Source organism: Castor canadensis, chromosome 7 (genome assembly GCF_047511655.1).
Source record: "Castor canadensis chromosome 7, mCasCan1.hap1v2, whole genome shotgun sequence".
NCBI classification, from domain to species: Eukaryota; Metazoa; Chordata; class Mammalia; order Rodentia; family Castoridae; genus Castor; species Castor canadensis.
Genome location: NC_133392.1, coordinates 53,445,832 through 53,460,722, shown reverse-complemented (window position 1 = coordinate 53,460,722; position 14,891 = coordinate 53,445,832). Strand labels below are relative to the sequence as shown.

The 14,891-nt window shown below is 40.9% G+C and overlaps 1 protein-coding gene across 5 annotated transcripts in view; it reads right to left on the bottom strand.

Moving 5' to 3' along the window:
- Positions 1 to 1,880: 1,880 nt before the first annotated feature.
- Positions 1,881 to 14,891, bottom strand: part of Arid5b (AT-rich interaction domain 5B) — a 174,825-nt gene continuing 161,814 nt past the window's right edge. For all 5 annotated transcript variants that reach the window (XM_074078952.1, XM_074078953.1, XM_074078954.1 and 2 more), the window contains 2 exons: positions 11,335 to 11,533; positions 1,881 to 7,974 (listed from right to left, as the gene is read on the bottom strand). In XM_074078952.1, the coding sequence (XP_073935053.1) occupies positions 5,809 to 7,974; positions 11,335 to 11,533 (2,365 nt within the window). In that variant the 3' untranslated portion in view covers positions 1,881 to 5,808. The remainder of the gene's footprint in view (positions 7,975 to 11,334; positions 11,534 to 14,891) is intronic.

Sequence of the window (14,891 nt, the reverse complement as noted above, 5' to 3'; positions counted from 1 at the left end):
TTGATATAAATAATTATTTCCTGGTCACTATCAGCCCCAAAACATTTGTCCACTTTGGCCACTTTCCTGGAATATAACATTGCATGTTTTCATTGCTTCTACTCGGTAAGAAACATCTTTACCAAAAGCACTGTCCCTTCCCAACAGTATTTGCCAATCAGGCCTGGTAAAAATAGATAACTCATCTTGTTTCCTGTTGTTTACGAACCAAGTATCAAATCTACAAACGCCAGTGTGTCAGGGATGGGAGGATTTCTTTTGGTGTTCTCATAGTGATTCATATGAGATGGTAAAATGCACATGAATCAGAATGAGGGCCGGGGAACTGTGGGGCTGGGACTCCTCTCGTGCGTGTTGGGTGCTGGATTAGCAAGGGGATGATAGCCAATAAGTAGAAAGCAGGGCAAGGCTCCCAACATGTCACTGCAGTTTCTGCTGAGACCAGAGGGCCCTGTGGGGTCCTTCAGCAAGTCAACCTTGACGAGGTGAAGGGACTTGTGTCTGTTAGCAAAATGTATGTTCATTTCTCCCCCAGAGTTGAGGCGACATGCTTGCTACCAGCTTCTCTCTTCTGTCTATTCTAAGCGCATTTTGACCAGGTGGTGGGGTCTTAAGCGACCCTCCTTTTCCCTTCTTTCCCATTTCTGGGGTTCATTAAGAAAGGAGCTTATAGCATGCTACTTTGTAAATGCCTCATTTCAACTAATAATAAGCTGAGCTGAGCATGGCCAGGGGGAAGCCTGAAGGCAGAGGATCAAAGAAATACTAGAAATCTTGGTCCATCACCACTAGGTCTGTGAATAAAAGACACAGACCTCAGAACCTAGAGTATTTTCCTAGATTTTCAACCTTTCCTGAATATCCCAGCATCAATTGTCTCATTTACTCCATCACCAAGCTCTGTTCACTCTTCTAAGTATCTTTGAAATGTGTCTGTCTATACATCTCTTCCATCATCCAAGTCAGAATGATCACCGCCTTGATGTTAGGTTGCTCTCAATCTGTCCTCAGGCAGCGGTGCTCTGGGAGTGAAGGCTGGGAAGACACATCTGAACATGTCACCTCCCTGCTTAAGATAAAGAACAAAATGCTCCATCTGGTCTCTTGGGGCCTACTTGGATGGCCTCTGCTGCACTCTAACCTCACCTAACCTCATTCCCTTAAGATTATAATCATGCCACATAGGCTTTTTTCCCCCCTAAATTCCTATAAGAAGCCAAACTGGTTCCTGCCTTGGGGCCTTTGCACACATGGTAACTTGTGCTTGAATTACTCCTTTCCCAATTCCCTCTGGCCTAGTTAACTTGTGCTCATCCTTCACGTATCAGTTTAATCACCACTTCCTCTTCATGTGTTACTTTAGTCATTACATGCCTCTCCCACCCAACTAGGTCATGTTGAAGCTTTGCATTTATAGGAGTGACTATTTGATGAACTCTTTCATATAAGCCCCAGTGACAATATTTATCTTTTACTTACCATTGTATTTCCAGCTTCTAACAGTATACCTGGCAATTGAGGCATGAGTAAATCTTTGTTGATTGAACAAATACATAATAACTTTTGCAATCTGCCAACAAATGAACAAAATCTACAAAGGAAGTATACAGATTTAAAAGCCCTGAGTTCAAATCTTGACGCTGTCATTTGTTAGGTAGTTTGGGCAAAATAACATACCCCTGCAAGCTTTTGTTTCTTCATGACTAAAACAGCACAACCATGTTTACATGAGGTTGTGAAGATAAGAGATAACTTACACTAATTGAACATCCAGTTGGATCTCAATAAACTACAGACTTCGTCATCATCCAATTTAGAGACCAGCACGTGGATAGCTCCCAGAAAGCCCCCCAGGAAGAAGTGAAAGACAGCCAAAAGGAAACAGATAGTAACATTTTTTATTAAATATTACAGTGGATCAAAAAGTACAAAATATCTCTTGCCTGCTATGTGATTGGGAAACTATTGGCACGTAATACAGTATCAAAAGCAGTAATAAGTACAATTTGGAAAACATACAAAATTGAGTGTTTATAGTTGGCTCAGCATTCTTCTGGTAGTGTTTAAACTAATGCAAAGGTTACTCAATAACCTCTCCATTGGGAAACTATATAATATCACTGGGCCATGGTACTATATACAAATAACCACTGAACAGAGCATAGAGGTTACATAGCTGGAATCACCAAAAAGTATACAATATTTACAACACAGGAAAGTTTAAAAAAGTATAAACAGCCAAGAGATTACGCTGCTATTCTTCAGACATATTTCAACCATGGGGAGACAAGCGGAATATCAAATACATCAACAGCCAACACTGGAGTTTAAGTGCTCAAGGTCATCATTGTAATGGTGTGGGTCTCACTAGCGCAAAATCATACCCATTTCTCTCTAAAATTGGGACAAGAGTAAAACTAGACCAGATGGGACTTGGCTGACCACCACCAAATGTGACTTTGTGTTACAACAAGAGAAGAGGAATAAATGGTTCTCTTTGAAGGCACACTACATAAAATATTTTTGTGGGACCACCTCAAAATTTCCATCAGACACACACCAACACAGTGAAATACAGTACTTGAGAATTCATGCACCAGGTCAGAAAGTTGTGAAGTCAACATTGAGTTTGAACAAACCCTTCTGTATATGCCCTGATAAGCAAGCGAACTTAAGAGCTTCTCACTAGTAAATAAATAAGTCAGTCCTGTGGCAAATACTACAAGTTCAAATCATTCACTAGGAGAACACTTAATTCTAGAACTTTGTTGGGCTTCTTTTTTTAAAAAAAATTTTTTTTTATATTAAGTTGCCAAAAGTTAGACCAGAAGTTGTATGGAAAGGTTTTTTAAAAATATTATTTGGATTCTCCAAATCTCCAATAAATCATAGACTTAGTGCATTTTGAATTGCAACATTTCTTGGAAGCCATACTCAGTAAATAGATTTATGACTCCAATGCCAATTAGATTCCACAGTTTCCTTTACAGAACTACCAATAACAATGGTTCGATTGCACAAAGAAAGGCTTGTGCAATGCCCTTCAATAATAAGGCCCCTTGAACTCAAACAATGCAAACAAAGTCCTATTTAAGACTTTTAAAAATGTGGTTCTCAGCCAATGAAGAATTCAATGGTTTTTTTTGAAAGATTTCCAAGATCTCTGCTTAGAGTTTTAAAACAAATAACACACTGCTTCTGTTCAGAATATATCCCCCATCTCTCTTTACTAGTCCTGATGTTTTGCTGAGGGTATGAGACTCCTCAGGCAGAAACAGTGGGTCTCCTCTCAGAATAGATGAGAAAAACAAAAGCTGGACTATGTTAACATTGTTTGAAAATGGTGAGATCGAATTCCAACATGATGAAACCAGACTGAAATCATTGCAGTGGGGAAAACAAATGCCCCATATTCCAAATGGATAGGTGAGCTCCACCGGGGACAAAAAGCCCTCATTCTCTTTGAGAAGTGAACTCACAGAAACTACATACGATCTAGCCCAAGTCGGCAGCAGAATCACCAGCGTTTTTCTTCCATGTCGTCTGATTCTGTGACCATTCAATCTAGTGCAACTTTCTTGTATGTGTCCTGGCCAGCATTTTGCCAGCTGGAATTGAGATTTCCCCCCCTCATTCTTGTGCAATAGCAGGATAATCTGCATTCACACATTTATAATCTAAATTCTACTAGTCTATCTATGATTCTATTAAATATATATATATATATTATTCCACAGGAAGGTAAATAATTAATTGAAGCAAATGGAACTCTTAACACTGGATCTCTACATTCTCTTGTTTCCACCTTTGGATATTAAGTATGTTACATGGAATATTTGGCTTCATATTATGGAGACATTTCAATACAAATGCACGGCATGCATGGCTTTGTGTAAGAGCCGCAGTTTCACTGTTATTGGCTTTGATTATTTTGCAGTTGCGTTATCTATTTAGAGGTTGAAAATTGTCATCAATTTTCATAGACTTAAATATCTCAGAGGTAAAAGGCTTGGTTAACTATGATTCTAAAGTCTACTAGTAGTGTTGGGGGAGGGGAGAATGGGCTGGGGACTTCATCAAAGCAGTCTTCAGCAGGGGCGGGTGGGGATGGGGAAGAAATTCCACTATTAATCGACTCTTAAAATACACTTAGAAAATATGTCCACCTTGATTTTACATCTGAGGAGCAAATGAAATAAAGGGTCAAGAATGACAATAGGCATACTCCACATCTTCTGAGTGTTTAACCAGGTTGACCATTCACTTCCAAATACACAAGAAACTGTAAAGTGGACAGTATTGCCAGGTGATTAAAAACCCCAAACTGCTTTATGTGTGCAAATGCACACAAAACTCATGCCCCAAAAACCCAAAGAACATAACTTTCTTTTGAAATGAGTAATCCATTATGGCAATTATTCCCAAAGATGGAACCTGGGAGAATCTTCTTGGGAATGCCAAGAAACCAGTTGATGAAGACAGTGACTGCCTAGGACTCAAAAGGCTGCTGCCTAGGGAAGCTGCCTGATGGTCAAATGGTCAGGCCTGCAGCCGTTCCTCCTCCGTTGGACAGTTGAGCTCCATCCTTTCCCCAACCCTCTTTTCCCAGACCGTATAAAGGGAGCAGTGTCAACACCAATGAAAGTCATTCTGGCTCCTGTTCTAATTTCTGAAATTCCTAAAATATCTGTGCAGCCCACAAATATGTCTTCTAGATTCTGTTGTTATTCATCAGTTTCTGCCAGTGAGGTTTTTGTTTTTATGATTCCTCTGGTATGTAGGACAGTTTCACAGCCTAGATAAGGTAAGTACAATGCTCAATATTTTCACATAACCCAATACTTCAAAGCAAAGCATGTGGCGAGTAAGCAGTGTGTAAGCTCTTTGAACTATGCCATTTACGAGGAACAAAACCCGCAAGGTGCGGAGCTGCAAAGGAACCTTCTTTGCACTTAGGTGTGCTCGACTGTTTCTTTCTCATTTGTTCCACTAGAATCAGTTGCTTCAATTTGTAAACAATAACTTTACCACCAAAAGCTGCTCAAAATGATAAAATGTGGAAAAATTACAAACACGCATCAACAACTAGGACAGTCAGTCAGCCTTTAACACAAACAAACAAAAAAAAAAAGATAAAACAAAAACAAAGAACCTGCAAATAAAAGCAATATTGTTTAATTAAAAAAGGGGGGAGCAAGAAGGAACTGGGAGAAAATGAACTGCCTGTGTATAAATTAGGTGAGCAAACAGTGATACGGGAAGTTTCAAGAAGCAAATATATACAGTTAATTTAACAGTGTTTACTTCTCTGGATTGTTTAATAGTGTCAAAATGAAAGATCTATTGAAGTTTCACTATACATTGCATTGATTGAACTTGGAGAGTTTTTTTTTTTTTTTATGAAAAGAGGGGTATCTGTTGGCTACGTTTGCCAGTCTGTTTTTGCCCCTTCCTTTGAAAAGCCTGCCCCGTTTGACTCAGATTGTTTCCTGACCATTCGAGCTCAGATGGGGCCCTCTAAGTTCTTCCCAGATATACAGAAATCCCTTCACAAGACACATTTGCAAAACAAATGATCTGGGATGCCAGGGCATTGATGTTGGAAGGGAGTCAAGATGGACCAGCCAGGTTGCAGTTGTCCCAGAAAAATCAGGTGTGTTCACCTTTCCTCTCGGCCTCTCTGGCTGGGACTAATAGTACCCCAAGATTAGAAGGAATACTGACTTCTAAACTCTGCAAGCCAGCACCCCAAGGTGAGAGTGAAGCTCTGTCAGCTCTGCTGTTTTGAGATGCTGGGTAGAGCTGGGCTTACAGTTTTGTACTGGGATGTACAGATGACAGCTGGGAAGACGGAAAGGCAGCTTGAGGATTGATAGCAGCTAAAGGGTAAATGCTGTTGTGCAAAAGGTCCCCGTACGAACTTCCTACAGGTGTGGCCGCAGCCAAGTGTCTGTAGAGCTGCTGAGAATTTGTTGGCGATGTAAAAATTCCTCTTTGCATCACGAGCGAGTGGAAAGCCAGGGGCTGCATGAGTGGGGAGAGCACTGTCTGGTTTTTCAAGTACTGAAGAGAATGAGAATACCCGGCTGGGAGCCGGGAGTTGAGGCTCGAGTTACACAGGCTCCCAGAATACAAACCTGGGAAGATAGGGGAGGACAGGGGAAGCTTGTGGCTCTCAGATCCTCCCCCGGAATGCCCGCCATAGGCTACCTTGCTGCCCTCGCTCTCCTGTTCTGAGGACTTGTCCTTCCCAGACACCTCCTTGGACGGGTCCAGGGGGGACACTGCCCGGGCCTTTTTCCCTGCAATCACCAGGTCCAAGTCCTCTAAGCTGCGCTTGATGGGACGTGCTGCACCAATGTTCTGAGGGCTCATTTTCCGGTGCAGGATGGGATGGACCATGCCTTCCATTTTTCTGAAATTCTCCAGTCTCACATGGTGAGGTTTGCCCGATCTGGAAAGTGATTCTGGGTATTTTTTAGGGGCCGACATGGTCATAGGTGACACTCGGCAGGCTTTGGGGTGACAGTCTCGACTCTGGCTGCTGATGACCTGGAACTGGGAGCTGCCTTTGCTCTCTTGGGGTCCTGTGGCTGAGTGGGCCAGGCCCAGGACCTTGCCAGTAGGCTTGTGCAGGTTCTTGGGAAGGCTTAAATCCGTTGGCTGATCATCTGTGGAGGCTTCTGCTGAGGCCAACTTTTTGTCTTGCAGATGGAGAGATGCAAGATAATTTACATGGAGCTTTTCCTGGTGTTTGTGGGAAGGAAAAGAACCGTTCTCTGATTCCCTGTACATATCCCTGGAAGGGTACTTGGATGTCTGTTCGTTATGAAGATGGTGTTCGGTGTGACGATAGAGGCTGTGAAGATGTGGGGAGGAGTAGAAATCTGCCAGGAAGCTAGGCATGTGGGAATGGGGGAGTGCCCTTTTCTCTAGAAGTTTCTCCTTGCCCTCCTGAATTTCTTGCTTCAGGACGTAAGAGTCAGCCAGGGAGTTGAGGTGATGTTTGGAGAAGCTGCAGCGATGGGCATCTGATCGACTCAGTTTGTCATGCTTAAAGATGTCATTGATGCTCTTTCTGTCCTCCGAGGACTTGCCTTTGAAGCTCTGGACGTGCTGAATCACTGATGGCCGGCTGACTGCCATGTGGTCAGTGTTTTGGCTGTGGTGAGCCTGGGACAAACCAGAACATAAGTCATCCCTGGCAATCAGTTTCTTTTTGCTGATCAAAGGGGGTGGCGAGCCATAAGGGTAGCTGCTGGAGAGGCTCGCCCCACTCACTTGGGACAAAAGCTTTTTCTTGGCCAGTGGGGACATGATGCCTGGATTGCCCCTAGAGTATAGCAGAGGTGTGTAATTGAGTCCGTGGTTCTCATTCATGGGCCCAGTCAAGTCTTTGTCTTTGAACATGTCAAATGACTGGACCACAAGGACCTTTGGGGTCTGCTTGAGTGCATTGTGGATGTCATCACTGCCCAGCTGGTCCACCTTCACAGTGCAGTTGGCAATGTAATCAGCCATTGCAGGCAGCTTGTCCTCCTCTACCTCATTCTGGTTTGCCAGTGGTGGCTGCGTGGTTGGGAAGCTGGGGAATGGTGCATCTTGGAGCTCATTTTCAGGGTTCTCTCTAAAACAGCAGGTTTTGGCTTCTTGTTTTGAGTCCATCAGGGCACTGGGAGAGGCAAGGGACTGTTTGCCAGCACCAGGGGTTGGGACTGGATCCCTTTCAGGAGCCAAGGGAGTGCTCGGGAGCAGAGGAGCAGGACCCTTCTCTCCTGCCTCCTCGGCCTCCTTCTCACTATTGGAACTTTGGTCAGTTTCACTGTCCTTTTCTGGGTCTGCTCTGGACGCCAGGGACCTCACTGCTACATCCTGGTACCCATCTGTTTTTTTCTTCATGTCTGCTGCTGGGAGAGGCTCAGTGACATTTTTCTGGTTTAAAGTCTCTTGTTCCTTTTCTTGCTCCAATGACACCTGATAAAATATTTCAAAGACAGTCAGAACAAAATCAAATACACTGATACACTCTGCTCTGAAATAAAGTATCAGACACAGCAGTTTTTCTTGAAAACAGACTTGTCAATCAGCTCACTGAGTTTCTGTAAGGCTTTATCAGTCTCCAATCACAGCTCTAAACAAAGAAATCTAAATTACAAAAACATTAGTAGAAATTTGCATATTCACTCCAGTCCCTTAAGAGACACCTATCAAAATAGTGAACTGTTATATACTGATCATATACAATCACATCACTCCTTGATTCTAATATATAGTTTAATTCTAGGGTTGTCTTCTTGTCAAATCAGTCAATTATCCAAATGGGTTTTAAATTACATGTTGTGTTCTATGACACTTCTGAGAAAGATTTTTTTTTGATGTACCTCTCTTTCAAAAATCTAACCAAACCCACGTCAACAACAAACAAACTTACTCCTTGCCTTTCTTTGAGAGATCAAACCCCTTCCTAATGGGTTCAGTAGGATAGATGCATTAAAAATTAGTGATGTTTAAACATTAACAATTTCTACTTAGTGCCACATGACATGCAGATAATTAGTTAAGACACTGAAAAAGGATGCGGATGGAACCTATCTACCTGATACACAGATATTCTAAGTCCTTCTACCGTATAGCAAACTACATTGCTATTAAAAGCCAGAATTGAAATTGTCAAACTTCATATATTGAGTGCCACTACAAACATAGCTTTTCTCTTCATTGAAATAAATTATACTCAATGAGACGGATGCTTTCTATGTGTCTCTATTCACAGAAGTTGTGGGCACAATTCGACCCCTTTACTCCATTATTCAGTCATGCAAGCTTTGACCTTAAAAGGTCATTTTAACTTTGCATATGTGACCCAGCTGACTGACAAGCCTTTTCAAAAATGGCTGTCAGTCCATTCTGACTTGTCTTAGTGGAACAGTCGCAAACAGTTGTATTGAAGTGGTCCCCCAACTCCTGTCTTAATCTCATCTCTATAACTTTGTTCTTCTCTGCCAAGAAAGAAATGCCAATCATATTAGCATTCTGAGAAAGATGGAAGATACTAGTTTAGGGATACATAGGAACAATAATTTTAAGAAATCACACCAATTTCACAGATGTTTGTCCTCAAACCCACTTAAATATATTGCTGCTTTGTAGAGATGTGTTATTCCTAAGAGCTTTGCTTATCCCTCATCCTTTTTCTCACTAACAGTTGCCTTTTCTAGTACAAATATCACCACTTGTTCTATGTTAAAACTCATCATTGGTCTCTTGAGCTTCTACATTACATGAAAGTACAGAAAAATGAGTAAGTGCAAAAGGCAAATTGCATTTAATTATTAGTTTCTGATGGGGCTGTAGTTTGAAGTGGGGCTCTGGGGGATACTCAGCCACACTGAAGTTTCTGTGACCTAGGCTATCAAGTACACTGGAGTCTCATGCTTCTGCCTATAAAACAGGTTTAGGGGGCTGTGAAAGCAAAAAAAAAAAAAAAAAAAGCAAAAGGCCACCTTTTAAAGATGGCACTCTGTTCGTATGTTAAATGTTAAGCAATACCTTCTTAATTATGCAACTTGAGATTCAACTAGGTGAAGACTGTAGATTTGACTAGAAGGAGTTTATCACCCCTACTATCTCTATTGAGCTCAGTGTTGCATACTCCAAACATCAACAACGAAAACAAAGTGACAATTAAGTACAAATCCCAATCCCCAAACACAATCACAAGAAGAAATCTATCTAATTAATAAAATGGGTCTATGTTGGAGGTGTGGAGTGATTCTTAGTATAAGGACAATCTTGAATGTCCTCCTGGTGGACATTTCATGCAGTTTAGATAACCTCACATGACAGACTTTGAAACCCCAGATACTTACAACTCATTTCCTGAAAGGAAACAGTTGGGGCCTATAGGAATCAGAGGATCTAAGAGCTATCAGGACTTCTCTGGACTCTGGGGAGCAAAACTCCACTCTTGGGAATGGTCATTTCCCAAATTGAGGGTCTTGACACATGGGCCAAGGATCCCTCCCAAACTCACAAACTAACCACTTCAAACTTCATCCCCCCATTAGAGCCATTCAAAGGTCAGCTGGCCCCTTGGTCCTCCGTTTGTCCACTGGTGCTTTGGCAGCATTTTACATATGTTATCTAACAGAACTTACTGATCTGAAGCCCTTTAATAAATCACCAGGTCAACAGGATAAAGGAAGAATGGAATGTAAGCCTTAACTTGGAATTTCCTTGCTTTTGGCCATTTATGTTGCAAACTGCAGATGTTTAGAAGTCTGCATCACCATTTTTTCTTCCTTTTTAAATTACTAGAGCTTAAATTATTTACAAAACTTAAAAAATAATCATAAAAACAAATTTCTCCTGTTATTAACATTATCTCCTTACAGAGGAGTCAGATGGGTGAGTTAATATCTAGTTAGGGTTTGTGTGTGTGTGTGTGTGTGTTAAACCAGTGTTTAATTAGGAAGTCTCTTATGTGTTCATTATAAACTTGATTTTTAGAGGGTGTTTAATATCAGTACCAAAAGTCCCTCAGGGGTTGGATCCTACAATATGCTGTCTCCAAATGTGGCTGCTAAGTTTTTTTTTTTTTTCTTTAATGGGCAGCGGGGTTTTTTATTATTCATGTTGAAACAAAGCCCAGATCAGCCTCCATGACTGGCTATACACTGACAGTAATGGTTTCTACCAAAAAGCTGTTGGGGGCTATGGGTATCTGAGGCTTGTTTAAAAGGTTCAAAAACTACCTGTTAATATGAGAGATAATAATGGCTTCAGAGCAACCACTTCAAAATTTCCCCATAAACACTATGTACTTAAGATCTTGCAAAATTGGTCTCAACCCAGGACTGTTGCACAGAGGTCAATTATAGGAGGGAAACTCATCTCTAAAACTTTCTGGAGAGTCCTATAGGGACACAGCAATGGCGATTTCAATGACCCTCCACCCTGGATCCTGGAAAGTTATGGTGACTCCTCAGATAAACTGTGAAATGGCCAAGAAGCCACATCTTCACAATAGAATGCCTTGGTTTCAAAGAGCTGCAGCTCTGACTCCTTCTATCTTAAAGGCAAAGCTTTTGCTATCAGTTTCCTACAGGATGTTCTCGTCTTTCTAGATTCTATTCTTGGCCTATCTCATTCTGTACCATGATGCATTGCATTTCAGCTTCCAAGCAAAAGGAAGAGTTTTCAGGAACTGGGGAACTGTTTGGGGAATCAGAAAGTATGTTCTTTTGATTTCTCAGTCTAGTATGAGCTATGCAGGAACCCAGCTGTGGGTTATGGGTTCTAGGAGACCTGGAGGAGGTGAGCACAGCAACTCACCTCAGGTGCATCCTGGGGCTTCGAGGCACTCTCTTTCTCCTTCTTGCTCTTAGGCATTTCATGTTTCATGCGTTTGGTTCCTGATACTTTTGTTTTATTCTCACTTTCCTGTGAACTGTTCTCCTGTTTCCGAGGTTTGATTGGAGGCAAAGGCTTATCTTCCTCTCCCTTAATAAACCTTTCATATGGTAGAATTAATCTAAAAGAAGAGAAAAAGAGATGATAAGTCAGTTGGCCAATTCCAGTCATATCAACACTATGAAAGTTTTCTTTCTTTTCTCAGTAGAGTTGCTCCCTTATCAGCAGGGGATGTGTTCCAAGACCCACAGTGGATGCCTGTGATAGTACCAAACTCTCTCTCTCTCTCTATACATACACTATATTTTTCCTACACATACATACCTGATATTTTAATTTATAACCTAGACATAGTAAGAGATTAACCACCATAAAGAATAAGAAAATAAAACAATTATAACAATATACTAGATAAAAGTTAGGTAAATGTGGTCCCTTTCTCTTGAACGAGTCAAGACAAATATTTTCCGACTGTGGTGGACCTTGGGTAACTGAAACCATGGAAAGCAAAACCACGGAAAAAAGGAGGACTACTGTAGGAGCAACTTGTTGAATGACTTCATTGCCAGTGACACTGATGCATTCTAGAAACTTACTCTACAGTTTACTGATCTACTTTGTTAATGAAAATCAGTATCTGGTCACTTAAGTGCTTTCCTGCAAGACACACTTTTTGTTTTTGTGGGTCTCTACACCATGGATAGCAATGGAAGCACCCAAGGTTGACAACACTATCATCAATGCCCACACCACTTGGCCAAGTGCCAACAATATCATGAAAGTAATGGTAGCCTGTTTATTTACCATCTCATCTATGGAGCAGCTACTAAGTGCCAGGCAGTTTTCTAGGTACTTGAGATACAGCAGTGAACAAGACATTCAAAGCCTCTAACCACATTAATCTTGTATTTATGAGGGACAAGGATAGATCAGATATATCATGGAGATTACTTCCTATAATCTCTATCACATCCCAATGGAGTATTATTATTAACCTCTTTATAACAGGTATAACAGGTATGAGATCCCAAAAGTTTAAATAATTTTCCTATGGGTCACACCATTTGATAGAGTTGGAATTTGAACCTGGTTGCCAGATCTCCAAAGTTTTAGTTTTTACTCATCTTGACACATCCACCCAACACTTAAGATCAAACAGTCAAGAAGAGGCAAGCTGAGCATGGCCACACTCAAGGGGGCAGGTAATGCCCGCATGACAAGGTCTGTTTTGGGGTACCAAATAAAACAGGGCCCCAGGAAGAAGGAAGCAGACCAACCACTGAAGCCACAAAAATCAGAGGACTGAAAAATTCAAGCATTTTAATTACATAACTTTTTAAACAAAGTGCATAAAATTGCTCTAAAAAGAGAAACATCAAACAATTCTGGTTTTAATCTGTTTTCCCTTTGCGACGCAGCTCTTGATCTGAACGGGAAAAAGGGCTGATGTAATTAAAAGGCATGGATTGCATTACAATCTCAGTTTCAACTTCAGTGATTAAAGTTTTTATAATGCAGTTGGTATGATTAATGACTCACTGTGGGATTAATACAAGACTCAGCCTTAAAAATATGAACTTTAATACAGCAAACATAATTTGTTTAAAGTAAGACAAGTTGACTCAATGAAGAAAATGTACTTGGCATATAGACAACAAAAATCTGTTCAAATATTGGGAATCCTTATTCTTTTTAAACTGAGACACCCAGACAAAAGCTTCCTTGATTTAGAATATTTGTTAGTTATCCTAAAATTGGTCTCCAACTATATAATTTGTATCTCAGCTAATTAAAACAACAACCATTCAGGTTTGAAAGAAAGGCCATGAGGACTTTTGTGACCCTAATGTTTTATTCTTTAATAACATACACAGTAAATTGGGGGGAAAATCAAATCCCAGTTTATAGTATATTAGAAACAAAATCCACTCACTGAGCATGCTCAGACAAGGTACACGAAAAGAGGCATGAATAATGCTTTCGAGCCCTGTTTCTGGCAGTGGGCCAGCCATGAAGATCAACATAGCCCATGGGGAATAGTCATCTTCAGATCCCATTACAAACTGAGTTTAAACATGTTACAGCTGCTAAAACTGGAAACTGTGCTCTCTATGTAGACGCACTGAAATAATAGACGGCTGCCAAATACCTGCTTCCCACCGTAATATTACAGTTAATGTTTAGATAATAAAAAGCATAACTAAGCAGAAGAGAGAAAAAAGCAATCTTGCTCATACTTGAATTTATTCTGTCTCATGTGTAAAGTCCCTGACTTTCTCCCCCAATTCCTTTTATCTGCGTTGTTCTGCCAAGGAGTTTATCCCCTTCAGTATCGGCAGGTTGGGGAATTTTGTCTAGGAGCAAAAATGCATTGAATATTTTAAACTGGAAAAATATTTTAAATTGATTTTAATGAAAACATATTTTATTGTTGGGACAGATAGTTTTGTTTTACTTTTGTTTTGCTGCCATGGAAACCTAAGGAGCTCAGAAGCCTGGGCATTCCAACTATTACCCATTGTTGGTACCACCCTTCCCCCAGCTCCATTCTCTAATTGAGATAGTGACATCATGACAGACCCTCTTTCCTTAGAAGGAGGAGTGTGGGGAGGGTACGAGGAAAAGCAGAGAACTGGGTTGGGGAGATACCAAATGGGCCCCAGAGGAGCCCTCACCCTGCGATCTGAAACGCTTGGGTCAACTCAGTTCTTTAGATGGGTACCAAAGAATCTTAAATTTTGTAAGTTCATGAGGCAGGGCAACATTTTCATTTTAGTTCTTCCACCCCCACCCCCTTTTCTTCTTTTCTTTCTTTTTCTCTTTCTCCTTTTCACTCAACTCAGCAGCTGGCGGGCGATAGTAATAAAAAAAAATGCATTTCACTTTGCTGGTCAAAGGCCTAAAGCCAGAAGCAGGAAATCTGGAATTAAATGTTTCTTGTATCTGGAAAGAGGCATGACTAAGGTAAAACTGAATCCAAACATAAGCCCTGCTTGTTCAAAGCTGAGAGAGAGACAGAGAGACAGAGAGAGAGAGAGAGAGAGAGAGAGAGAGAGAGAGAGTATAAAGGTCAACTGAATATTTTTTTCCCTGCTAAATCATTGAAAGATAATTATAGTGGCTAAGGAAAAAAAGACTCCCAAAATAAAACAAGAAAGGCAGCAGTTAAAAGGAAACAAATAGAACTATGACCAGCTAAGCTCTGAAGAACAGGGCAGAAACAATTGCTGTTTCATAGAGTGATTTCCGTTTGGTGCAATTTTCACTGAATGTTTTTTCAGTTATCCTGCCACGGTACAACACAATTACCCTACAGGATATGATCTTATCATTTGATTATTAGAAGTTTTACAGTACAAGAGGACGAATGCTATTACAGGTTTCTGAACGTTTCAATGTTCAGTGTACATGTGGTACCATTAAAAACAGGTTAGCTAATAGAAGGTCAGCGTTGCCCAGTGCAGGAAGCTGAGTAGGCT